At 35.1% G+C, this 26,805-nt stretch overlaps 6 protein-coding genes across 12 annotated transcripts; 3 read left to right on the top strand and 3 right to left on the bottom strand.

The window, feature by feature from the left end:
- The first annotated feature begins 1,086 nt into the window (after positions 1–1,086).
- Positions 1,087–5,636, top strand: LOC107427993 (sialyltransferase-like protein 1). The gene is made up of 11 exons (XM_016038419.4): positions 1,087–1,398; positions 1,545–1,624; positions 2,040–2,126; positions 2,280–2,357; positions 2,449–2,540; positions 2,636–2,837; positions 3,233–3,323; positions 3,700–3,758; positions 4,227–4,375; positions 4,584–4,665; positions 4,748–5,636. Exons 1-11 carry the CDS (start codon positions 1,269–1,271, stop codon positions 5,138–5,140), a joined length of 1,443 nt encoding a protein of 480 aa, XP_015893905.3. The 5' UTR covers positions 1,087–1,268; the 3' UTR covers positions 5,141–5,636.
- Positions 5,637–6,410: 774 nt separating this feature from the next.
- Positions 6,411–7,066, top strand: LOC107427994 (light-regulated protein 1, chloroplastic). The gene is made up of 3 exons (XM_016038420.4): positions 6,411–6,598; positions 6,733–6,888; positions 6,991–7,066. The coding sequence occupies exons 1-3, from the start codon at positions 6,411–6,413 to the stop codon at positions 7,064–7,066; spliced, it is 420 nt and encodes a 139-aa protein (XP_015893906.3).
- LOC125418149 (putative pentatricopeptide repeat-containing protein At2g01510) lies at positions 6,749–12,954 on the top strand. Of its 5 annotated transcripts, none has more exons than XM_048480358.2 (4): positions 6,749–6,888; positions 6,974–10,555; positions 11,525–12,089; positions 12,415–12,954. In XM_048480358.2, the coding sequence occupies exon 2, from the start codon at positions 7,996–7,998 to the stop codon at positions 10,450–10,452; it is 2,457 nt and encodes an 818-aa protein (XP_048336315.2). In that variant the 5' UTR covers positions 6,749–6,888; positions 6,974–7,995; the 3' UTR covers positions 10,453–10,555; positions 11,525–12,089; positions 12,415–12,954. The 5 variants fall into 5 exon arrangements, with proteins under 5 accessions (XP_048336315.2, XP_048336316.2, XP_048336314.2 ...); XM_048480359.2 differs by having other exon boundaries at positions 11,522–12,089; XM_048480357.2 differs by having other exon boundaries at positions 11,476–12,020.
- Positions 12,955–13,457: 503 nt separating this feature from the next.
- LOC132799464 (probable F-box protein At4g22165) lies at positions 13,458–14,798 on the bottom strand. The gene is made up of 2 exons (XM_060811297.1): positions 13,989–14,798; positions 13,458–13,886 (listed from the first exon to the last, which is right to left on the bottom strand). Exons 1-2 carry the CDS (start codon positions 14,796–14,798, stop codon positions 13,458–13,460), a joined length of 1,239 nt encoding a protein of 412 aa, XP_060667280.1.
- Positions 14,799–19,501: 4,703 nt separating this feature from the next.
- Positions 19,502–20,412, bottom strand: LOC107427970 (uncharacterized). The gene has a single exon (XM_016038386.4). It carries the CDS (start codon positions 20,355–20,357, stop codon positions 19,764–19,766), a length of 594 nt encoding a protein of 197 aa, XP_015893872.3. The 5' UTR covers positions 20,358–20,412; the 3' UTR covers positions 19,502–19,763.
- Positions 20,413–21,040: 628 nt separating this feature from the next.
- On the bottom strand, positions 21,041–26,798 carry LOC107427957 (aspartokinase 2, chloroplastic). Of its 3 annotated transcripts, none has more exons than XM_048480734.2 (14): positions 26,422–26,798; positions 25,450–26,017; positions 25,267–25,349; positions 25,121–25,161; positions 24,302–24,456; positions 23,921–24,070; positions 23,739–23,834; positions 23,413–23,529; positions 23,051–23,170; positions 22,868–22,960; positions 22,636–22,758; positions 22,193–22,309; positions 21,548–21,610; positions 21,041–21,411 (listed from the first exon to the last, which is right to left on the bottom strand). In XM_048480734.2, the coding sequence occupies exons 2-14, from the start codon at positions 25,864–25,866 to the stop codon at positions 21,289–21,291; spliced, it is 1,698 nt and encodes a 565-aa protein (XP_048336691.2). In that variant the 5' UTR covers positions 25,867–26,017; positions 26,422–26,798; the 3' UTR covers positions 21,041–21,288. The 3 variants fall into 3 exon arrangements, with proteins under 3 accessions (XP_048336691.2, XP_048336692.2, XP_048336693.2); XM_048480735.2 differs by having other exon boundaries at positions 26,580–26,798; XM_048480736.2 differs by having other exon boundaries at positions 22,642–22,758; positions 26,422–26,795.
- Positions 26,799–26,805: the final 7 nt, after the last annotated feature.

Genomic DNA, 26,805 nt, shown 5'->3' with positions numbered 1-26,805 from the left:
TGTTTGAACTTTTAATGATAATATACTGTCACAATTGTTAAATACATTGTTTAGTATGTAAGTAAACAGATTACATTATTTGAAAAAAAAAAAAAAAAATTAATCACGATTACAATATATTTTTTTTTTTTCTGGGGGTTTCTTACCACCTGGTGTTCCCATTCCAAATATGATATGGGCCTAACCTCCGTTGCCATACTTGTAAGATGGTAAAAGAGATAGTCTTGGTGGAAATGCTCTTTCTATTTTTTGTTGCATTTTTGTGGGTGTGTATAACAATATTACCAATTCTAATTCTACACACCCTGTTTTATAAGGATTGGAAATTTGCTGATTTCAAAACAATAGTAGTAACAATCCTTTTGTGTAAAACAATTACCATAATAACAAGTATTCAAAATTATTGGCACCCAAAACACATAAATATATATATATATATATCAAATCTACCCTACGAGAGTTGGGTTATTGACATAAAATGTTAAGAATCTATCACTGCATTAAAATTCTACTTCCTCGCAGTGATTTTCTGGCTTACCATTCAAACATTCCGCATAAAAAGTTTTGTCATTAAAAAATAAATAAATAAAGAAAAGTTACTAAATTTTAGATAGCAATTGATATGGATATTGTTGTATATGTAATTTAGAGTATATTATTTTGTCAATTAATTAACTACTACCATATAATAAAAGTATCAGTATATTGATGATAAATATGGATGATGTTAGTTACTTATATTTTTAAATTAGAAACATATGATTGGACCAAAATGAGTAACAAAAACATGATTAGATTAAAATGTATAACAACAATATTCTATTATATGCAAGTATTTAAATTTTTAAATTTTTTTCTTTGATCTTGGGGGATTTGTTAAATATAGCATTACCGCTTTACTCACTATGATCCAACCATTTTAATTTAAAAAAAGAAGAAGAAGAAGGTATAATCCGAAACATACATATCCAAAATGGGAATTTTATTTTTTTGGTAACGATCCAAAATGAGAATTTAGAAAAATAAAAAATCTACTCATTTTGGCTGATAAAAGGCCAAGGTCCATTAGCATAATTGGAAATGGCGCAACGAAATGTAAGAAACGCCGCCGTTTATGATGGACAATCAATATAAGTGATAAGTTAACCATGTGTTTTATGGTTGTGTTTTCTTGGCTTTTTTGTGAGCTGAAGAACCAGGCAGACGGAGGAGTTTGTCTTTCTTCCACAGCGATTGCGTGTAAGTGAGTGCATACTGAGAAGTTTCCGATGCGACCTCATAACAAATCAAGCTCCAATCACAATCACCAAACCAGACGACCCACAGTTCTGTACCTGGTTTTGGCTGCTGTGTTTTTCTCCCTTCTTGTTTTCTCAATCCAGTCCTCTTTCTTTACAGGTCCTTTCGTTCTCTTCTTTCAATTCACATTTTTTCATCCATTTCTATCTTTCTTCTTAACGCTCTTTCTTCCTTTATTCCTTTTTTCTTTTTCTTTTTGTTTATCTGAATTCTGTATGCTAATTGTTGTAGCTTGATATCTGTAGGTGCTCGTAAAGTAGATCTCATTGCCGAAAACGATATTCGGATTCTATCAGAATTCCAGTCTGGTGTTCAGCAATGCGTGGTTAGGGTTTCCTTTCCGATCTGGGCTGCTTCCATTTTCTCATTTTCTGTTTGTTTTTCTTTTCATCATCGAAGCTTTCCAATTAGTTCTAGGTGAATATAATAGTTGGAACTCACTCTAACTTGAACGCTCTTTAAAAGATGGATTGGATTCTGTTCGTCTAGATTAATTGGAAGAGCTCAGTGACATAAAAGCTTATGTTTTTGAAGTTTAGAAATGATAGCAGATTTGGTTCTGCTTGGATATGTGACCCATAGTAAATAATATGTCGGTGATTTGCAGTTCAGTTTTTTTTTAAAATTATATAAGCTATTGCTTTCAGTGGGAGTCTACTGTGCATTTTTTAAAATTTAATTTATTTTTTGATGGACTTTCTGGCATATGAATTGCTTATTGAGCTCAAAATTAAATGTAGGCAAACAGAGGGTTTGGGCTCACTGCACATATTATTGACCACTGCAACTTGATCCTTAAGTTCCCCGAAGACACTAAAAGCACCTGGGTTTGTCTATTCTCTTTCAATCTCTTACTTCTCTGTCTCTTAACTTTCTTTGGGAACTAACCATACTCTTTCACTCTTTTACTTCTCTGTCTGTAACTTTCCTTGGAACTAAGTAGCTGCAGATTTATGACTACTTTAGTTTTTTAATTGCAGTACAATGAGCAATTTAAAGTTTATGAACCGTTGCAGTACAAATATAATGTTTGTGAGACACTTCTATTATGGGAACAGGTTAGTAACAATCTTTTATTATCAGCATGGTTAGCAGTTACCTCGTTAGGCATTATAAATTTATTAAGTACTTATGTTTTCAAAATTACAGTACCGCAACATGACTACGGTGTTGACAAGAGAGTATCTTGATTCTCGGCCTAAAGGGTGGGAAGATTATGCACCGCAAAGGATTGCTCAATTGTATGGATCTGAAAACATTTTTCCCTCTGTAATCATATCACATAAATGCATTGAAGTCTATGTACATCTGTTTATGTTTGTTTTCGTGCATATAGGGAAACAAAAAAATGCTACAACAAGACTCCTTGTGAGGAACACCTCAATTTGATTTTACCGGCCAAGCCTCCTTTCCACCCCAGGCAATTTCACAAGTGTGCAGTTGTTGGAAACTCAGGAGATCTTTTGAAGACTGAGTTTGGAGAGGAGATTGATAGTCATGATGCTGTTATACGAGACAATGAAGCTCCTGTTAATGAGGTAAATTTTTCTAGAGACATTGACCACTTTCGTTAATATGAGGCATGTGCATCATAGTAGTCATCCACTATTCTATAGTGTGTATATGTCGTAGAATAGTGTCTCTTCTTTATGAATCAGTTGCTGTGTATTTGAACTAATAAATTGTTCATTTATTTGTTTCCTTTGAGCTAAATTTATATATTTGTAGGAAACTTGGACACTGAGTTATTGATGCATACATATATTATTTGGAATTGAATTTCAATGAGAACTTATTATCCTTTTACAGTTCTGAGGCATCTTCAATTATATTGTGGCTTGTTGTTCTTGTTTTCTCGTTTAGGCAATAAACACAGTGGTAGACATAGTCAAGTAGTTAATGAAATTATCTTGCCTTTTTGTGTTTCATGTAGAAATATGCTAAGCATGTGGGATTGAAGAGGGATTTTCGTCTTGTAGTAAGAGGTGCTGCTCGTAACATGGTTAAGATACTAAATGGGTCTGGTAAGTCATTATTCATGTGGTATGTTTTATTGTTTATTTTCATTCATTTTCCATACCGTTCTGTTTGCTAATAAGATGAGGTTTATCTTCCATTCATTATTGTCATGACATTATGCATACATGAGCATAAAAGATTTTTAAATCCTTTATCTTTAAGATGGAAATGTTAAGCATGAAGATCTGGGATTGACCATTAAATTTACCTGTCTCTTAACTGTTTAGTACCATTATGGTTTTGATGACCTAGTGGAATGAAAAAGATGCCAGATAGTAATTACTGTTGTTGGTTGGTCAAGAGTGTGTATGCTTCTAATTTTCGAAGAATTTTCAACATTTTCACTAGGTAAGACATTGACAATTTTTCTTTCTCTTGCAGCTGATGAGGTACTTATAATCAAAAGTGTGACCCATCGAGACTTTAATGCAATGATCAAGGTGAGAATAACATCTAAGAAGGCTACATGTCTATTTATTCATGCTAGATGCCTATGTGTTATTTGGGTTTGGTTTTCTTTTCCATGTGTGTGGGGGATGGAAGGGAAGGAGGCAAGAAGGGAGTGGGCAGGGGGCACCTGACCTGGTTAGATTTATTTGTTTTCCTATCATTGGTATGTACCAAATACCTATAGAAATTGGCCAGGCATTATTGAGGAGATGATATGCAAGTTGCATGTTATGCATTTTAATCCCTTTGACCCCCACTCCTATGCTGTGGTGGTGGTGGACCAGATTTTGCTGTTTGCATACTAGGTTGTCTTTCTTTTATGTTTAGAAAAGAATGATTAGTGTTACTAAGAGTTCCTTAGTCCACCATGTTGTCTATGAGATGATTATTATTTTTTTTTTCTTTACATTTCTACTTTTCGAAGAGGACATTAATACTTGGACTATATTATGTTGCAGAACATTACAAATCCAGTTTATCTCTTCCAAGGTATCGTACTACGACGAGGTGCAAAAGGAACTGGAATGAAATCCATAGAATTAGCACTTTCCATGTGTGACATTGTTGATATATACGGTTTCACTGTTGATCCTGGCTATACTGAATGGTCAGTTTTGTTCCTATATGTAATGTATTATATGTGTTTTGTCTTGGTATTGATGGGCAACCTTCAAATTTCTAGTTTTTGCATCTGAATTTCTCACTGAATCAATTCAATACTGATATGTTTCATCCTGATGTGATTTAGGTTTAGACACCGTGTTTCGTGTCAATTCTTCCATATTGCTAATTCTTTGTCATGATTTTCCTCATAGGACACGATACTTCTCTACGCCTAGGAAAGGGCACAATCCTCTTCAAGGAAGAGCATACTACCAGCTTCTTGAGTGCCTTGGTGTAAGAATATGTGCAACCCATACTTTATTTCATAGATACTTCTCTTCTATTATATCTTTTTTAATATTTAAACATCTGACAGGTTATTAGAATCCATTCTCCCATGAGGTCTAAGAGAAAGCAGGACTGGTCAGATGTGCCAAGTCAAGAAATGATAATCAGAGCTCATGCAGCAGCATTACGTTTAAAGAGGACTCAAGGTGATCAGGTTGGTGATTTGGGACAGTTTGGTAGTTGTAAGGTGTGGGGAAATGTGGACCCTGACACCAAAGGACCCGTATCAGGATCTCCAGATATGAGTGATGTAAGAAAGTTTTCAAATTACAATAAATGGGAAGTCATGCCTTTTGGGAGTCTGAGAAAGGAAGCACGTGATCACTTCATTCAAATGGAAGGTGTCTCTCTATACAAAATGGATGGTAATAAGCTGGATGATCTTGTATGTGTGAGGCACTCGTTAAAGTCTGAGGTATAGTTCAAATTATACCTTGTTTTTGGTTCAATTGGTATTGTAACACTTTGGTCGATTGAGGTCGGCCTGGAGTTTTCAGTGAGATGGGATGGCTGCATGGATGAATATAATTTTGATGAGTTTGTGCTGTTAATGTTCTAGACATGCAACTAATCTGCAGTCCCGACACATTAACAGAAGCAAAATCATTGTTGGCAATATCAAGTCCAAAACTTAATGGAGGGAATGCACTACCAACATGAGAAGAACATGCAATTAGAACGATCGATACCTCTAGCTTAATGGGGATTCCTCAAAAGTGAATTGAACAGAGTACATGGATAGAGATTTGGATCTTTTTCTTGTGTTAAGTTGGGTTTGCTTAATATGTCCCTACAATTTAACTGTTTGTCTAGATATTCTTTGGTATAAAGCATATAGATTTCGGGATCAAATGAAAGTAATCTACCAGTAAGGTTCTCCATCTTCCTTATGGGATTGTAGAAGCTTTTTGTTGTTCCACGTTGTTTTTATTTCTCATGGTGGTTTAACATCCATGGTTTTAAGGTGATGCTCTCTGCCAATGTTGACAATGCTCACTTCTCAAAATTCACTTTGACCATTTGGTAAACATATTATAATGGTTCCAAATTAAATTTCTAATGGGGAGTGAAGTCTGCTATAAAATATGTTTCTTTCCTCAACAGGGGGAAAAAAAAAGGAAAAAGAAAAAAAAAGCAGAGTATGCCAGGGAAAGTTACTCCTTAGCGGTTATAATTGCAAGAGTGGTGTTTTGTTTTTGGTAATATGCAAGAGTGGCGTTTAGGCATAAAAGATAACATGATAAATATGACCTAAATGTATGGATAGATGAATTGGATAAATAATAGCAAATTATTTGGTATTTAAATGTAGTAAATAAGTATGATGACTCTCATACTATTATAATGGTACCGGCATGGAGGCAATACAAATTAACCTAGTTATTTTTAAGTACTTCTTGTATTGTATCGTTTGTAAATTTGTTATCAATAAAGATATTTTCCAAGAGAGAGGAAATACGTCCGAAAAGGTTTATAAATATCTCCAACATGATAGGAACTAGCCGAGGCTTTTTCCCCCAACAAAAAGTAAAAGGTACCCTTATCTGAATTCACAAATATCTTTGCACTTTCCTCCACCCAAACTCACTCTATAAATTGGAACTTTATCTCTGTCTCATAATCCACTCCAAATTTACATAACTTTTTTCAAGAGCAAACCAAATTTCATAACACCCATCAATTCAACCAAAATGCAGGCAGCTATAAGCATTGCACCTACCCTTATCCCTTTGACACCCTCCTCATCCTCCAAGAATTTGTCCCAACGCAGCGTTGTGCCTCAAAAGTTAAATGGTTCCCTTGCTTCTCGTCGTTCCTCAGTCAAGGCAGCCACCGTGACTTACGACAATTACACCGTTGATTACAGCTCCCAGATCTCGTAAGTTTCGTTAATATTCATTATTATTTACATCAACTATATGAGATTTACATAAACAAAAATAAGTTTGATCATAGCATAGACTTTGATTACACCGTACTTTTTTTTATTTTTTTTGTGTGTGTTGGTTTCAGTGTGTTTCCAGCAGAAGCCTGTGAGACAATTGGTGGAGAAGCCTGCTGGGCCGGCATGTTCCCAGAAGCTAAACTTGAACAACAGCCTCAAAACTCTGCAGCAAGAGCTTCAGAGGATATAGACAGAGAATATCTCCAGTATACTGATGCAAAAACGTAAGAAAAACCGTGTATATATATATATATAGAGAGAGAGAGAGAGAGTTAAATTCATTGATTTTGAGAGCTGAATGAAAAAAAGTGTTTAAATTTGTACAGGGTTTTCCGAGGAGAGGCTTGTGATGACCTCGGTGGAGCATTCTGTGAGCGTGAGTATCAGAGGGGAGTCTACTAGACAGAAAGACAATGACAGAGACATAGAGGAGAGACAAATCCATGTTGCAGAATTTATGTATATATAATGATGTATCCTATATAAATAGTTCCTTAATGATATATACATAAAGCTTTTTCACAGCTATATAATATCTATTGACTCTCGGACTTATACTTTGTAGCTGCCATGATTCCAAAAAATGTTTAGGCAAGGCAGAAAGAGATTCCAAATACTACTTGTAAAATTTATGACAAGCTCCGTAAATTCAAACAGATTTTAAGGACTTTGACAAAACGATTAATCAAATAATGTGTAAAGAGTAACAGACAGAAACTTGCTGTGACAAAAATACATTATTATATTCAGACCAACCAATGCATTTACCCAAAAAAAAAAAAAAAGAATGCATTTATGATGAAGTCTCTCTCTATTGAGTATTGAGATTAGCATATTATTTGTTTATTGATCACCGCCGCCCATACTTGTCCCATCAAGCATAAGCATTAAGAATACCTCCCATTTCGCCCACAACAACAAGAATAGAGAGTTTCAACCAAAAAAATAAGAAAGGGAATTATATTTTGTGCCTCTCTATTATCTATACATAAAATAAAATATTGATTATAAGTTTAAAACTTTAGGTAAACGTGGTATCAGTTTAAAACTTTAGGTAAACCTTATTTATTATATATATATATCTATATGTGTGTATATATATATATATATGTATGTATATTATTGAAATTCTTAGTTTAAGCATCCTAATTTATATGTATATGTACCTAATTACAACATTGAAGACTTTGGTTCGGTTTGGTTTTCCCTCGTAACTCAAGACTTCAGCGTTGCGCTTCTTCTTTCTTGTACCATTTTCTCTCTCTTGAGCGACCATGCAATGCAACCACGCCACTTGAACGACAAGCCGTCTAGCCTATTTTTCTCATTCCATGACACTACGCAGAACAAATGCCTTCCAAAAACTTGCTTCTCTCACAGCCTTCCAATCCCCAAAACTCTCTCTCCCTCCTCCCCATATTTCCATCGATGCCCGCATTGTCAAAACGGGCTTTGATCCCGATACATGCCGCTTTAACTTCCACATAAACAGTGCTGTTCAACGAGGTGATTTATCCCATGCACGCCGACTGTTTGATCAGATGCCTCACAGAAACACCGTCTCCACAAACATGATGATTTCTGGGTATGTCAAAGCAGGAGATTTTGCTAGTGCTAGAGAGTTGTTTGATACCCTGCTTGAACGTACACCAGTGACATGGACGATATTGATTGGTGGTTATTCCCAGTGCAACAAGTTCCACCAAGCATTTAAGCTTTTTGCTGAGATGCATACCTCAGGAGCGGAGCCGGATTATGTCACTTTTGCAACTCTGTTATCTGGATGCAATGACTTGGAGACTACCAATGAACTAATTCAAGTTCATGCGCATGCAATCAAATTGGGTTATGATTCTACCCTCATGGTTTGCAACTCCTTGCTAGATTCCTACTGCAAAGCTTGTCACTTGGATTTAGCTTTCCGCCTCTTCAAGGCAATGCCCATTAGAGACTGTGTCTCATTCAATGCAATGATTACGGGGTACTCAAAGGGCAAGTTGAATGCAGAAGCAATTGAGCTCTTTATGGAAATGCTGGATTTGGGTTATAAGCCTTCAGAATTTACCTTTGCAGCTGTCCTCTGTGCCGGTGTTGGTTTGGACGACATAGTGTTTGGGAAACAAGTTCATGGTTTTGTAGTGAAAACCAACTTCATTTGGAATGTGTTTGTGGCAAATGCATTGCTTGATTTCTACTCAAAGCATGATTTGGTAGTGGAAGCGAGGAAACTTTATGATAAGATGCCAGAGGTGGATGGTATTTCTTACAATGTAATGATTGCTGGGTATGCATGGAACGGGCAACTGAGAGAATCTCTTGACCTTTTCCGTGAGTTACAGTTTACCAATTTTGACCGGAGGCAATTCCCTTTTGCAACCGTGTTGAGCATAGCAGCAGTTTCTTTAAACTTGGAAATGGGTCAGCAAATCCATTCCCAGGCCGTCGTAACAGCAGCTGATTCAGAAAGTCTGGTTGCGAATGCTTTGGTTGATATGTATGCCAAATGCAACAGATTTGAGGAGGCTCAAAAAATATTTTCTTGTCTAGCCCACAGAAGTACAGTTCCTTGGACAGCCATGATCTCAGGGTATGTTCAAAAGGGTCTTCATGAAGAAGCCCTAACACTTTTCAATGAGATGCAAAGAGAAAATGTATGCGCTGACCAGGCCACTTTTGCAAGTATCTTAAGAGCCACTGCAAATTTGGCTTCACTCTCATTGGGAAAACAGTTACACTCATGTATAATTAGATCAGGATTCATGTCTAATGTATTTTGTGGAAGTGCACTCTTAGATATGTATTCAAAATGCGGCTCCATGAAATATGCACTTCAAACTTTTCAAGAGATGCCAAAGAGGAATCCAGTCTCCTGGAATGCTCTTATATCAGCTTATGCACAAAATGGGGATGGTGAGGGCACTTTTAGATCATTCAAACAGATGGTTCAATCGGGCTTTGAACCAGACTCAGTAAGCTTTCTCAGCATTCTATCTGCTTGCAGTCACTGTGGGTTTGTAGAAGAAGGACTACAATACTTCAATTCCATGATTTCTACCTACAAAATTGTTCCAAGGAAAGAACACTATGCAGCAATGATCGATATTGTGTGTCGAAGTGGACGGTTTGAAGAAGCTGAGAAGTTGTTGGCTCAAATGCCTTTTGAGCCTGACGAGATTATTTGGTCATCAGTTCTCAACTCATGCAGAATTCACAAGAATCATGGACTGGCTATTAAAGCTGCTGATCAACTTTTCAATATGGTGGAGCTTAGAGATGCTGCGCCGTACGTGAACATGTCGAATATTTATGCGGCAGCAGGTTCGTGGGACAGTGTTGGGAAGGTGAAGAAGGCAATGAGGGATAGGGGGGTGAGAAAGGTTCCGGCTTATAGTTGGGTGGAAGTGAAACATAAAATCCATGTATTTACAGCAAATGACAAGACCCATCCAATGATGGAGGAGATCATGAGAAAGATTGATGAATTGGCAAAGCAAATGGAAAAGGAAGGATATAAACCAGACACAACTTGTACCCTGCAAAATGTTGATGAGGAAATGAAAGCAGAGTCCCTCAAATATCACAGTGAACGGTTAGCGATTGCTTTTGCACTGATTAGTTCACTAGAGGGATCACCCATTGTGGTGATGAAGAACTTGAGGGCTTGTACAGACTGCCATGTTGCAATCAAGATCATATCGAAGATAGTAAAAAGGGAGATAACTGTAAGGGATTCTACCAGGTTCCATCATTTTAGAGATGGAGTTTGCTCCTGTGGGGATTATTGGTGACTCTCCATTGCTGTAAAACAATTATCAAACCCCCTGGAGAAAATAGTGGAATTCTTCTTCAAGATAATAGAAAACAGCAGATCAACATTGGCATACTTGAAGGGTAATATGATGTTCCTTAATTGTGAAGATTACTAGGGTTTTATTTATTTATTTATTTATTTCATGTCACATTGTTCACCCTATAAACAGGAAATACAGAAAATACATAACATTACATTCTATGCTGCAAAATACCACTTGAAATATTGCTTGAAAATCAAAGGGGAAAAGATATAAAATTTTGAGAAACCTATTGTTTGAGAGAGAGAGAGAGAGAGAGAGAGCGTGTGTGTGTGTTCTTGTTCATTTTGAATATATATCCCAAATGTTTTGAATCTTGAGAAGATTTCCAATAAAATCTAATGGTAAAGAATAGCAAATTTTTCTCACAGATTTTATAGAAACCTTGGAAATTACAAGTAAGTCTTGCATAGAACTTAGAAAGTGAAAGTTTCATAAATTGATTTGTGTAAATGGTTTATCTTTTAGATTATCATTACATTTGGGTCACTATGCAAATGACTCCAAAATTAAATGTTTCTACTGAAATTGTAGTTTAAAAATTTTCTACTTTCTTAAAAATAGATGTCAATCATGGTTTTTTAGGCTAAAAAGTAGTATCATTAGATGCTCAATTAACATTTCAATGTACTTTGTAAAAATTTTGGTTTTAGTAATTATTAAAGGTGATTTGAGCTCATTCTCTATTTTGTTTTGTTTGAATTGATATATTATATTTTATTATTGCATGCCGATAATGTTGCTGAAACTGTCAAAGATTTATATTGTCCACTTGTCCTCTGTTAAGTGATTTTACATGTCATTGATGCTTTTCAACTGAAGTTTCTATTGACATTTGGTCAGTTATTGATGGTCTTATTATATTGAACAATTTTATAGACATGCCATCTTTTCTTGTGCAATTTAACTCCATGCTCTTGACCTTTCAGCTAACTGATTTCTCTTTCATCCCCTTGTTAGTTTTCAATGCTGATTTAAAAAAGGATCTGTTTTCTGTCAATCCCAGTAGATTTGTCAAGATGGAGAGCTTGAACAACATTTGGAAATTTGGTAATGAACTTTGAGGGTAATCACAAGTCTCTCAGTTTCAAAAGTGGTTAACGGTTGCTTCAGAATTGGCTAAAAACGGACCAGGTCAAAGTGTGAGCATATGAATGACCTTGATCTTTCAAAATGCCCAGCTGAAATAAGGCCAAAGGACAGATTTGATTGCCAATAAGATAACAAATTTGAAAGCCTGAACTTCAACATGTTGAACTTGGACTCAAAATAACAGAAAATGTGAACAAAGATCAGAAATGGCATGTACCATATGAATGTGGTGTACCAGAAAAAGAAAATGCAAATATTGTGGGTAACATGACCGGTAACAAGTATAGTGGTAATAGCATCAGCAACAAAGACTTCAGCAACAACAGCAATAACATTGAAACTGCCAACTCAACAATGCTTTCGAGAAAAGGCTGAAGACCCTGCCAGCAATAGAGACACTTCTGTGTAATGAGGTGCTCAGATTATAAATCTTAGTAGTAACAATGAAATGATTCAGGAAGATCTAAGGCAGCAGTTAATTGGTAATCTTTATTAACTTGTCTAGAAAAATCTTTTTACTTTCATTGGCCAGAGCCCTGGACATAAATGAAGGTTGACTGGTCCGAAGTAAGGTCATTCTTAAGGTGTTAGTTTCTTTGAATGGTTAAGATCACATATGAGTGTACAGTTGTCGGGTGAAAATGCACGAATTTAGAATCTTGTTATTTGTTCTGTAGCTCAAACTCTGGAATAGATGCTGGAAATTATAATAAATGCAGCACATGTCTGTGGTTATGTGATTTATTTTGCTATATTATTGTGAACTTAAAATTCTTTCTGTACTGATTATTAGTTTCCATTTGGCAGGTTTACCTCCAAGATATAGGGATTATTTTCGGGCAATAACACCAAGCATGGCTCTGTTTCTTACAACTATACCACTCACCAGTTGCATGGGATTTTTGAGGTTTGTTCTCCAACTGGTTGGTTGATATATTGATATAAGTATGATACTCTGCATGTGTCTCTTCTCTAACATTCACGGTCAAGAATGCATCATTTGCATTCTCATCATTCTTGCCTTGGTATGATGAATATTGATGTTTCAAATTTGGCTTCAGTTTGGCATGTTTTGGAAGAGTTTCCCTTATACGTTGATGATTCTGTAAAGAGCAATTTTTTTTTTTTTTAAATTTATTTATTTATTTATTTATTTATTTTTTTTGAGAGAGAGAGGGAGAGAGAGAGAGAGATCACCTTTGGAGGGAAACTCTTTTCTGATAGTTGTTAATTATGGGTCTAGAAGCCAGACGTGATTATATTTCTATTTTCTTTTTTTTGTATCCCAAAAAAGATGTAACTTTCATTTATTTATGGTACCATGAGGTAGATTGATTTTGTAGTTTCTATTTATTCTCTGGTTAGCTGAGCTTCTCAACTTGTTCTTTACGAGCAGCTAGTTGTGTGGATCAAACATTGATCCAATCTTTCAGTTGCTGCACGTACAAGTTGAATCTGCTATAATATCTTTTAGTAATTAGATTCCAAATACTGAATAATGAAGTGATGATCATTAAGCTGGCTAGTTGTTCTATGTCAAGTTAGTGCATTTTGCAATCATGTATAGTTATTTAATGCTTGTATACAGTTAATATGGAATCAAGATTGCTACTAAGTTGAAATTGCACTGGTTGTCAACCAATTTGTGATATATATATATATATATATAAATTATTGTTAGTTTCTTTTAATTTATGATTCAAATTGAATTTGACCAAAAAGAAAAGAAATTATTCAAATTGAAATAACAATACAAATACCAAAAATTAATTCTGCATTTCAAATAAATTAAAATAAACACATCGGAAAACAAAAATATTAAGTAACAAGAAACCCAGCAAGCACGCCACCTAATTAGAAGAGTTCTGGTTTGCTCCCAAACGTATAAAGCACGAGATTGCAAATGGAAAGACAAGTCGCTTGGGTTTGGATGTGGGTTTGTGTTCCATATCTGCTGACAGGGTGGGATTGGGGACAATCCAACAGGTGGCCTTCATATCATCAGGAGGTTCAACAGGAATACGTTTTGCAACTTTTTTTTCTAAGCTATATACCAAAACTTCCGCCCCGTACCCAGGGCGCCTTACGAAGTATATTGAATTTGCTTGCAATCTTGAACAATTTCGAGCCGAAATGGACATGCTTGCTTGGTTGGATTCGCTTAAAAACAGGATTCGATCTCCCAAATTTTCAAGCTTTTCCCATTTTTTCCCAGTGTAATCTACCTTGTACACATAAAATTGGAAGGGCGTGTGGATATATGACGTATCCACATCAGCCTGTACCACAAACAAAATATCATCCAATGAATCAACCAAGCGGTACACCTTACTCCGTTGAGATATAGTGTAAATGTTTTCAGGAAGAGATTGTCAATCAACTGTGTTTGTAAAGGACGCGACTTTGGTGGGAAGTTTACTATCATCATGAACATCCCAAACTTCAACTGAGCCTAAGCCTAAGTCTGTGAGGCTTAGTGCATAGAGCTTCTCATCATTATGCAATATCATATCTTGGTAGTTTTGGTGGCCAAATCCAGTCCAACACGGATCAGAAGCAGAATTATTGTTGTTGTTTTGGTTTCCGTGCTTGTAGATTGCAAGTCCTTCCAAGCTTGGTGCGCGATGGGGGGAAGAAACTACAATCCTCCAGTTTCCGGTACGAGAGGGATCAGACAAGAGGATGGCTTTGGTTACAACAGCGGCCCTACTTTCGAAAACTTTTCTAAAGGGTGGGAGTAGAATTTGAACTCTTGAACAAGGATTGAAGATATATAGGTTGCGCACTTCATTATAAAATACCAACCAACCTCGCGTCGATCCCCTCACAGAATGTATATAATTTCTGGGCATGTTGTTGAACCTGTATGTTTCATAACGCTCTTCAATACCGAAGCAGCTGCAACTGTTTTGCACTTCTTCTCGTGGATCTGGATTAATCTTCTTCTTCCGTATGGCAGTAAACATGAGCCATGGTGATGGTGATGATATTAATGATGATGAGGGAGAAGAAGAGATCATTGTGCACATAGCCTTCCACCATAATCTACAAACTGCTCCGAAGCGGATGCTGTCAACCACCGAAACTGCAACTTTTTGGATGATTATATCAAGGATGTCCGCTGGAAGATCCAACCAATTTGGACCTTCTTCTATAGATACTGTTGCTAATTTGCTACTTTTAGTTCCCATTGAAAGCTAGCTATTCTGCTTAATTCATCTAGCTAGATGTTTGTTATCAAATTACAATTGCCATTCCTCTTGAAGGAAAAAAAAACACACACACACACATATATATATGCGGAGAACATAAATTATGGGATGTTTAGCCATAAAATAAAAGGTATTTAACAAATAATTTCACATTTATCAAATTTATGGATAATAAAAATTAATTGATGTGTTATTATTCTTTATTGAAATATTAAGATATTAAGATAAACATGGATGTGACACTTGACATGGGCATTATTATTAATTATTATAAAAGAAATAATTTGCTTTTTTAACTTCTTGAAGATAAGTAATACATAAGACTGCCGTGGGATAAACAACTAGGATAATTATCACCATAAAGAATAATATTATTATTATATTACTTATTTGGTAGCTAAACTATATATGTTTATATATATAAAAATATTTAAAGATATTTGATAAACAAAAATTTATAGGTTGTCCTCTAAACTCAGAGGCATGCCCCACTTGAGAAACGAACAAATACAAAACGGGTATTGTAAATAAAATATCCATCCATTGATCAGGGTCCATCAATTGTAATTGGAAACATAAAAGCATAAATAATTAAAAACGGCGATATATCAATGCTCTCTTATCTTTCTTCTTCAGTGACAGTGATTGTGTGTGTGTAAGAGTGCACAATAAGTTTCCGCTGCGATCTCATCATCAAGAAACAACCTCCAATTTCAACAACCAAACCCAAAGTTTCACAAGTACTGTACAAAAGTAGTTATGAAACCAAACCATACACTGCCAGGAATATTGAGATATAGATAGATCAACTGCTGGGGCATATGGGAAATAATATTGGATTAGGATCAATCCAACGCGGGTTTGGCACATACTTGTAACCAAAAGGAAAGGATAAAAAATGGCTATGCAGCTTTTTCTTCTAAGTTATGTACCCCGCCTTTCAGGGTCTCTTCAGGCCTCCATAAGCCCCCATGAGCCGCGAAGGATAATCGTTTCAGATTTTACCCTCACGTCAGGCATATTACAGGATGTAAAGTATATTGAATTTCCTTACCATTTCAAACAATTTCGAGTTGAACTCGACATACATGTTTCGTTCACACTTAAAAACAAAACTCCATCATCCAAACTTTCTACATTAACCCATTTAGCTTGTGCGCACATAAAAGTGGCGTTGGGGCTTCTCCGGATATGGCATGGCCGCAAACAGCCTGTACCACAAGCAAAACATTAGCCATTGATTCTACTAAGCGTTTCGTCTTTCCTGGCAATAATATCTTTATGTTTTCAGGAAGATATATTACATCAACTGAGTTTCTCATGATCAAGAATGCAACTTTGGTTGGAAAGTTATTTTCAAGGTCCCAGACCTCAACAACTGATGAGCCTCCATCTCCATGGAGGTGGAAGTTCAATGCCGGGCTTCTTGATGGGTTCAATAAGCTCAATGCATAGAGCTTGAGCTTATCGTTAGTTCTATGCGAGACCATAATAATACATGTACAACTGGTAGTAGGAGTAGTAGTGTCACTGTGCATGTAGAATCCAAGTCCCTTTGAGGTACTGCTAGAACCTACAATCCTCCAGTTTTTGGTAGTGGAGGAATCGGACAAGAGGACCACTCTAGAAATGAAACCCGGAGGGGAAACCCCACTACCAACACCACCATCATCAGCCGATGGGAATAGAATTTGAACTCTTGACAGAGGATTGAAGAGACATAGGTTGAATGTCTTATCATAAAATACCAACCAACCTCGTGACGATCCGTTCCCACCACCAACAAAGCATCTCTGACCATGTTCTTGAACCTGTACATCTTTTGCTCTTCAATACTAATACTGAACAAGTAGTAGGATGAACGGTATATAGTAATCATTAGCCATGGAGCAGTCTCAGTTTGAGATACGAGCTTTGAGTATGAAGCAGAAGACATATAGGAGTTTGAAGACTTGCACCATAAAAAATATACTGCTTTGAACCGCATCATGTCGACCACCGAAACTGCAATCTTTTGGAAAACCAATTCAAGAATTTCAGGTGGAAGATCCAACCGGTTTGGTTGTGGTTGTTGTATAGAGCTCACCACGACCATTGTTGTTTAACTTTGAGCTCCTTTTTGAAAGCTATGGTTTTTTTTTTCTTTTTTTTTTTCTTTTTTTTTTTAAGTGGATCCAGCTTTATTTATTAGCGAAGGGAAATTAATAGTCTATATGAGACTGGCCGCTGGTTGGCTTATTTATCCTTTTATCTTAGTTATCTAATATTCCTTATCTCCTACTCTGTTTCAATTGTATATACATATATATATATATATATATATCCTACTCAAATTGAAACTTTTTATATGAAACCAAATCAATATCTAGTATTAATTTTTATCCACAAGTTTTATATAATCTCTAATGTATTAAACATGTCTCTAAACTTTTTAATTATAAATTTAGTAAATAATATACATATATATGTTTAAATTCAATTTCAAAATTAAAAAAAAAAATCACAAATCACAATTACCTGAAACTTACATGTCATTTTTGCATCTTACTGCATTCTTAACTACATAATTTACTAAGTATACTTGTTGCTACAAAATTTGTAGCATCTCCAAAAGAATTTTAAAAAATAAAGAACATATTTTTTATATTAAAGAACATTTTTTTGAGATAAATAGTTTTTTTTTAAGTATCATTCATCAGTAGTTATTTTCCTTCAACAGTATTCTATATTTATGTTCTTTATTTTTATTTTTCCATAATTATTTATTATTTTATTTATGATCTATCTTTTTATTTTTTATGAATTATCTATTAAATATTATAATAATGGTATTGAAAATTTAATTAATATAATATTATAAAAAATAAAAAATGGATTTGATTTCTATATTTGAAGAGTTAAATCCTATTCTTTATATTAATAAATTGCGATAAAAAATTCATTGAAGCTTTTTTCAATATTTTTAACTCTTTAAAATATATTATGTAATAAATTTAGAAAGTGCCTTCAAGATGCTCTTATATCTCCAAAAAATGATATATAAAATAAAAAATATATCACCCATTATAAAAATAAAATAAAATAAATGTTTTAAGATAAAGAATGAATTTTTTCTATTTTATTTTGTATATGATTTTAAGATAAAGAATGAATTTTTTCTATATTCATTTTCTCTATGAACATTTATTGCTTTGCTTAACATTTCTTCTTCTTTTTAAATTCTCCATGAACATTTATTGCTTTGCTTACAATATATTTTTCTTTTTAAATGAATTAGTCGCATTAAATTATATCAAATATAATATTAAAATGAATAGTTAATTTGACTTTTTAAGAACCAAACTAACTCTTTATTTAAAAAAGTTAAAATAAAAAATCCCTTGAAAATATTTTTTTAAAGGTTGGCTCTCTATAATAAAGAGCATGATGCATTTAAAGAATCTTGGAGATGCTCTTTCAAGCTAAGCTAATCCTTTTATTTTCGAATTTTTTCCTTGAAGTCGGTTTATAAAGATTTGCCATACTTTCCAATTTTACACAACGGCGCGTAAGATTTTAACTTGATATACAGCATTTATCCTAATGAAAATAAATAACTGCTCGTTTCTATATTTAAATTGCCAAACTAACAACAAAGTGAGTCGCAGGATTTATAATCGGTCAACCAGAGGTGTAAAAAAAAAAAAATTATATTTATATATATAAATTAAAAATTAAAAATTAAAAATAATAATAATAATAATAATAATACCCAAGCTCTAACATATGCATTAATCTCTCCACATGTCAAATAATTTTAGAGACTGGATTTGCATCTTCTTAAGACACTGCAAAACTGTCCTAGTCAAAAACACCCTGGCCTCCCTCTATTCCAATTCTGCTTTCACACAATCCTCATTTCCTAATCACTAGACTCGTTATTCAAGAAAATTAATTAAATCCCAAGTCCAATAATTAAACAAACAAAAAATGGAAAATTGAGCAAAATCTCTTTAGATTATCCAACCGCAAAGCAAACCCACATTAAACGCTTAATACTGAAAGACAGAGGAAAATGTCACAATGAAGGTCCACAGCCCCCATTCCCTTTCTTTACATCTTTCTTCTTCACTTTGCAAAGCCAAACTAACAAACCATAAAGACCCAGTAACAGAATCCACCCTACCATGCCGTTAAGAACCTTCCCTGCATACCCCAGCTCTCCAACCCCAAGACCACGTAGGCATTTTTTCATTTTTTTTCTTTTTTTTTTTTTTAAACGCAGACCAGGGTCCTGTTCTTGGTCCTTACCATCTAAGCCTCTCCAGGTATCCTCTACTATCTTTACCACTTTTGGAACTCACTTGTGCACAGAGATAGTACCATTCCATTTTATTTAACTGCACTTCTCAAGCTCTATATATTCTCACACAATCAGCTCAAGAAAGCTACCAATGAATTTGATACAGCTACTATGTCTTTGCGGAAAGAGAGAGAGAGAGAGACAGAGAGAGAGAGAGAGAGAGACAGAGATTCAAAATGAGTTGAAGATTGAGGTTGGCTTAAGATCACCATCTCTGGTGAGTGGTGACTCTGGAAAAGAATTACCAAACCCAACAAGACAAAAAACAGCTTTATCAAACTTAGACTTACCAAACCCAACAAGACAAAAAACAGCTTTATCAAACTTAGACGACTTAATGTGTAGCTTAACCTCATCTTTTCTTATATCATTCTACAAACCACAAATACAATAAACATATAAAAAGTTAGCATCCGAAGCATTTAGACCACAAAATTCCAATAGTAGCAAATAAGAAAATTAGAAACATTTATATTAAAACAGAGCAAAAACCATGAGTTTCTTCTTCTTCTTCTTCTTCTTCTTTTTTTTTTTTTTTTTTTTTTAAATCCATAGGTATACAATTTCCTTTATAACCCATGAAACAAAATTTTGCCTTTTTCCTACTTCTTATTCTTCTTAGTATTATTGTTAGCAAGCAAATCATCAGGAATAACCTTGAGAAGCTTCCTCTGCTTAGACTTTGCAATTTTCTTCAACGTGTTGGGATTGGTAATCTTCTGCAACTTGGTCCCCGACCTCAGAATGTTCTCTTGCTTCTTCTTCTCCCTCTCTTCCCTCATCTTCCTCTTCTCCTGCTTATTCCTCTTGATCTCCTCCTTCAGCTCCCCCATTCTCTCCTTGTAAGCCCTCTTCACTTCCTTCTCTCTCGCTCTCTCCTCGAAGCTCGTCCCTTTGCGGCTCACCAGCTTCGCCGACGCTCTCTGCGTCCTTGGCTGCTTCCACTTCCGTCCCGACACCTTCCCTCCTATCACGCCGTCATAGCTCGGCTTTCCGAAGCTCGGCTTGTCCGGATTCTCCGACGATGGGATTGCCGATCGCTTCGCCGGCGGTGGAAACGACTCGTCGTCCACTTCCATTGCCGTATCAGCTTTATCTTCTTCAATTGCGTTGTCATTTTGGGATTGTCTCTTGCGCTTGTAGGTTTTGCCTCCGAAGCCTTCGTCGAGCCGACGGAAATCAATCGTGCATGCCATGACTCTATCTCACTCTCTCCAAAACCCTAAACCTAGGGGTTGGGGAACCCGTTTCCGCAATATATACAATGGAGCCTAATATGGGCCCTATTCCGGTATCAATTGGATCTGCATGTTGGTAATCCGGCTTCTGGGCTATTTTGCAGCCCAACCAAACAATGAAATTTAGGTATAATTAATTTTTAAAATTGTTAAATATCTCTGATTTCAACATATTTTAGTTTATTTTTTATAATTATCAGCTACATAACCAATTTAAACATACATAATCGGGTGTAAAAAACATGCACGCTAGATTGCGTCAATATAGTGGTGATAATTAGCCATTCGATTTCCAAAAACCTCTTCTTCTTTTTTCTTTTTTCTTTTTTTATATATATTTATCTCCTTATTATTCTTGGTTCTTTTATTGTAAATTTAATTTTTCTATTTTGTATTTGTTGATAAAGTAACTAAATATCATTTTCTTTCTTTCTTTCTTTCTTTTTTATTTTATTTTATTTTGTAAATAGTTCACGGCTAATATTGAAAAATCAAAGCTAGACAAAGACCGAATCTAAGGTGGTTTCTTTCCTCTTAATTTTAATTTTATCTAAAATGGGACAAAATAGATGATTTTATTTTATTTTTATTTTGTTTGGATTCAGGCAAGAGAGGGAGTTGATTTCCGACAATGCAACATATTTTAGCAAAATAGAACAAAGACCACTAGATTATTTGTATAAAATTGAAGCAATACACATTTTTTCCAACATAGAAAAGCATGAGAAACAATCCCACATCTATGCTTCCAATCTAACAAATGAGAGAGCACAATGGGGGGATTCACCGCTAGAGAAAAATAAAGAGTCAATACCCCAAAAAACCACCATGGTATTAACTTACTACTAAACCACTACCACCATCATTAAAGAATTTGATGCTTCCCCTATTACGCTGAAACTGAACCATTTGATTTTTTCAGTTCAGAGATATTGCTCTCAAAGAAAGCTTGGTGAAGAGCGCAGACACAATTTTCTGCTTCACTATCGTTTACGATCAACGAGATGTTAACCTAAAGATGAGCCAACAGCCAACATTAAATTCATTAACATTTCAATATCCCCAAGCACCATGCATGTGGATACAATGCCAGAGATTCAAAATGCAAGTGAAAAGAAACCAAAAGATTATTTGGTTTAAGAAGAGACCTTAGATGCACCCTGAGAGATCATCTGAACATTGACTCCATTAGTTCGAAGAACACGGAATACCTGCCACAAAATACAACCGGTAAGTGCTCAAAATCAAATAAAAATGAACACTTACAATGGTTGAACCAGCAGCATAGCAGTTCTAACAAGGCTGTTCAATTTTCTGTTTCACTCACGACCCAATCATTTAATAAGAACTGTGTTATGGGTATATTAAAAGGAAAAGGAAATTATCTATAAAGAAAGTTGACACAGAGACAGTGACATTGTACAAATAAAACTCCTCCACTTGCAATTGAAGGAGTTAAATCCAGAAACTTGTTTAAAAGATTGATAGTTTCCCTTTCATTTGGTAAATAAGAATAGGAGAGCACTTTGTCTTTCTTAGGCACAGATGTTCCAGAAGGCTCAAAGCATTAAATTGAGTATAAAAATGCAGAAGAAAAAGGACAAAAATAAAAATAACAGCATGAAAGTGGCCTTGTAGATCATTATTACTGGTCCAGGATGTGAAACAGACAGTAGAAGCGATGATCACCATTAATATAAAATATGCAGAAGAAAAAGGAAAATTTGCAATCAACCAATAACCAGAAGCACTTCAGGTAGCATATTCTAGGTAAGAAGAACACCAAACAGCACCTTTTCTAGTATTAGTGATGACCTCTGCACATTTCCAATGAGAGATATGATTGATCTGCTCTGAAGAAGATTGACAACAGCAATTTTCTCCAGTTCTTCCACAACATGGTCAAGCTCCTGTCAAGAATTTACAGCTTCAGATATGATCAACCATAAGCAGTGAAAAAGAATACAGAATCCCACCCACCGCATAAAGACCCAAATCTCACTTAAACAGTAAAATACAAGAAATAAAAGAAACATCCATAGCTTATTCTATTAATTTGAATTACTTTAGAACAACAGGATACACATGCTATGTAATTCTCTCTCATTAAAGGTATAATAACCACAGTAGATAAGTACCAAATGTAAAATCTTCTGCAGATTTTATAACTTAAGGCCTGTGACCATGTAATCTACAGATTATAATATTTAACCATATAGTGAGCATGAGATCATACACTTGCCTGCTGAATTAGCTCTCTGCTCCAAAGCTTTGAGGGGTCTAATGTCAAGGATATACTGACTTCACTAGTAGCTACAACATCCACGGATATGCCCAAATCTTCAAAGGTGGAAAATACCTGCATCAAAAAGGGACACTGTAGATTAAACTAGATAGTTCCAAGGCAACCAAGCAGCAAAAAACAACAGAAATTGACAAAAGAAAATTGAGGTGGTTTGCTTTATCACTTTAGCAAGGAAGCCATATTGACCAAGCATGCGAGTGCTAACAATATCCAGCATGGTCACATTCCGTTTCAAAACAATGCTCGTCAGTACAGCCTGCAATTGAGAAACAGGCAAGTAAATATTGCTTCCAGCTTCAATACGCTTGCAGTATTTAGTTTTTCAAACAGTGTTAAAGTCACCAACCTCACTCATATCCCTTGACCGGGTAATGAGAGTTCCTGGAGCTTTGGGATTGTATGAGTTTTTCACCCTAACAGGAATATCACCCTCTCTAGCTGGTCTCATGGACTGTGGATGCAAAACCTGGAATAGAATTGAAAATATATTATTCAATTCATGCCTATCTCTTTGATAGCATCCCTAGTTTTTAACCAAATTTCTCTCCAAGAATCTAATTGGAGTCCCAAAGTAATGCCATTCCTTGCATATATGAATGTATAAAGATTACACATGCAAAAAAACACTAACACCACACAAAATTACCAAAAGTGAAAAATCAGATTTTCCATTGGTCAACCAGGTCAGAAGGTACAAAATAACGATACCTGAGCACCAAAATATGCAAGTTCCGCAGCCTCCTCAAAGCTCAAATAAGGGACAGGTTCTGCATGTGGATATATATTTGGATCACATGTTAAAACACCATCAACATCCTTCCACACCTGTAAAGGATTGTAAATGGAACAATGAACTCATAAAGACAATCTAGAATTTTATAAACCAGCATTCGCTGGTCATGAAGATAATAGCTAGTGTTATTTAGTTACATCTCTATATATCGTTTGTCTTCATAAAAAAACAATGAGTCATGATAGTTTAACATTCATGCATCAAAATTACATATTTGAAACATTAGAACTTCAAAATTCACCTGAATTTCTCGCAACCCTAATGCTTTACCAATGGTTGTGGCTGTCAAATCACTACCACCCCTGCCCAGTGTGGTGACTGCACATGTCCTCCAGCCCTACAGCATGGAGGCATAATGTTAGTAGGGTCAACAGTTGACTCACATCAAGAAGACAAAAATGAAGCAGTTAGCCGGCTAAAGACCTTTCCAAGGAAGCCGGTAACAATTGGAATTGCAGAATCGCAAATCCAATCATCATGTAACCTCTTTGCCACAGCCGGATAAGTTGCTTCCAAAATATCAGCATTTGTGAAGTCATCTGTGGTTATAAAACCAATTTCGAAAGCATCATACTGCAAAATCAACAGAATGTGTTATAATTAGATATCATGAAGAACAGTGCTAACAAGTGGGAGTTTCTCTAATATCATAATTCTAAATGAGAAAGTATATACTGCCATTTTGGTTTAGTTCATGTAATACCACATAAGTCATAACCTAGTTGTACTACAAGTACAACAGCATCAAGAACTAACTTTCATACCTATTGGCAAAAGCATGTAAATAAATGGAAAACAACATACCTGGCGGGCTTTGACCCCAATCTTGTTTAAATAAGCTGCAAAAATCCTTGTGGACATGCACTCCCCAAATGAAACCAAGTAGTCTCTTGTTCTCAGAGTCAACTCTTTCATCATAGCAATTCCCTTCAAAAGTTGCTCCAACTCTTCCAAGTGTGCTGCCAAAAAAAAAAAAAAAAAAAAAAAAAGAAATTCCCAGGAGAGCATTAGATAGCTATAGAAATGCATCTAATATTATTCAGACATATACGATTAGATATATTTGGAGGGGGGGAAAAAAAAAAAAAAAAAAAAAAAAAGGAGGAAGAAGAAGAAGAAAACATAAGAAAAAGAACAAATATCAAAGATCAAATAGAGATAGAAAAAGAACTTTAACCATAGCTTGCTGAGAAGATTATAAGATGCTTGAGGTAATTATGACTAGTACTGAAAAACAGATAATAAGAATTATCATAAATCAATTTAACGTCAATTCACTTTCATATCGTTTCCCTTTTAACACAGTAGCATCCGTGAAAACATCCTAATTCCAGAAACAAACAAAAGCAGCACTTATAACTTTTGGATAGAAAAGGAAAAGAAAAAAAGAAAAAGAACACCCTATATCTGACTAAATTGGACAAATACAGAGTCCACAATATAAACTGGAACTCCAAAAATAATTTCACATAAATAAATGAATTAGTCATTTCATCCAATTGAAATGAAATCAATCTTTTAGAAAATTGATTTACTACCTCATCAGATTGTACATTGCTCAACTGTCAACTCAAAAATAAATAAATAAATAAATAAATTTGCAAGTGAAAGGAAGAAACTTACTTGCAATGATAGACCTATCCACTCCAAGTTCATCCACGGTCCTGTATAGAGCATATTAAAATATAATTCTAATCTTAAATATTTAATTTCCAAGAAAATAATTTTTCTCAAAAAAAAAAATAAAAAAAAAAATTCATGGGTCTTGCCTGAGATGCAATTCTTTGATAAAGCTCAATTCATCAATAGTAGATGCATTGGTCACACCGCAACTTACAGCCTTTTCTCCAGCCTAACAAATTAGAAACCATTTTCACAAAAGTTATCACTGCACACAAAACAAACAAAGAAAAAATAATAACAGAGAGAGATTGAGTTATAAATTCTAATACCACTAACAGTTTGTTAGTTGTCTTTCCCATGGCTGAGAGAACAATGACAGGCCTCTCCTCGGGAAAGCTGAGTACAAGATCAGCCACCTCTCTCATTCTCTCTGCAGATGCCACAGATGATCCCCCAAACTTCATCACACATGACAACTGCTTGTCATTTTTCCCTAAATTGTGATTCTCAATCTCATTCTTCTCAATTACATCCACAATTCCTCCACTGCAGCTGACTCTCAATGCTCTACTTGTACAAAAAGATGACTTTTTTAAACTAGAATTCAGAGCCCCAGTCGAAGCCACACAAGTTGCAAAACGAAGCCGCTGAGACAACGCAGGTTGATATCTCAAACTCCTCCCGACGGAAGCCCCGGATAAAGGGCAAGCCGTTTTAATCCCACAAAAATGCAATGTGGTCTCCATTGCTATATCACCTCCCAAGATTTCTTTTGGGCTTAACAAAATTAGATCTGACTATTAGACCAAGTTATCTCGACGAATTACACAAATGCTATTGCGTCTGATACAAAATTCTCAAAGAGCCAAACACAAAACTACTTCTTCGGATGGAACTCTGCAAATTAATTCCACGACATGATCAAATTAATTCCACAACATGATCAGATCAAGTTCTTGCAACTTTTTTAAAACCATAACTATTTAACAACCACAAAAATATATATATATATATATATAAAATGCAATTTTCACCACATTTTCACAAAGAAATAAACATTTCAAAAAATTTTGTAATTATTCAAAGATCCAACCATAAAAACCACTTCTCTAAACGAACTTACCAAATTCCACAAGATTATCAGACTAATTTATTTGATTCTCGCATTATACACAACTTAACAACCACAGGAAAAGAGAAAATACATTATTCAGAATGCAAACTTGATTCCATTTTCACCATAAACATTATCCCACATAAAATACAAAAATAGAGAAAGCAAAAAGAGATCAAGAAGCAACCTTCAAAACCGAGCTTTTTTTTCAAAATTTTGTTAGTAAAAGAATAATGAATGTAGACAACGCTTTGGCTCTAAATGCAAAGCTTCTGAAACTAACCAAAAAAAAGAAAAAAAAAGAAGAAGAGGAAAATCAAATCTGGTAGATGTAGTAGTCTTAACTAGGGTTTTGATATAAATTGGAATTCCTTCAGAGAGAAAGAAAGTGTCGCAGCCTGGTTTAGACCGCGAACTTCCAGAGCTCTGAAGGAATGCCACACACACAAAACTAATTGCGCCTCTGTATCTGTATCAACATAATAAACACCAGGCGCCGCCTCTCTCCTTTCCTTTATACAACATAACTACCCATTTACCAGTTTTATTATTGCTTGTCCATTTTCCATTT

Source organism: Ziziphus jujuba, chromosome 9 (genome assembly GCF_031755915.1).
Source record: "Ziziphus jujuba cultivar Dongzao chromosome 9, ASM3175591v1".
Taxonomy (NCBI): domain Eukaryota; kingdom Viridiplantae; phylum Streptophyta; class Magnoliopsida; order Rosales; family Rhamnaceae; genus Ziziphus; species Ziziphus jujuba.
This window is presented reverse-complemented; position numbering and strand designations above follow the sequence as displayed.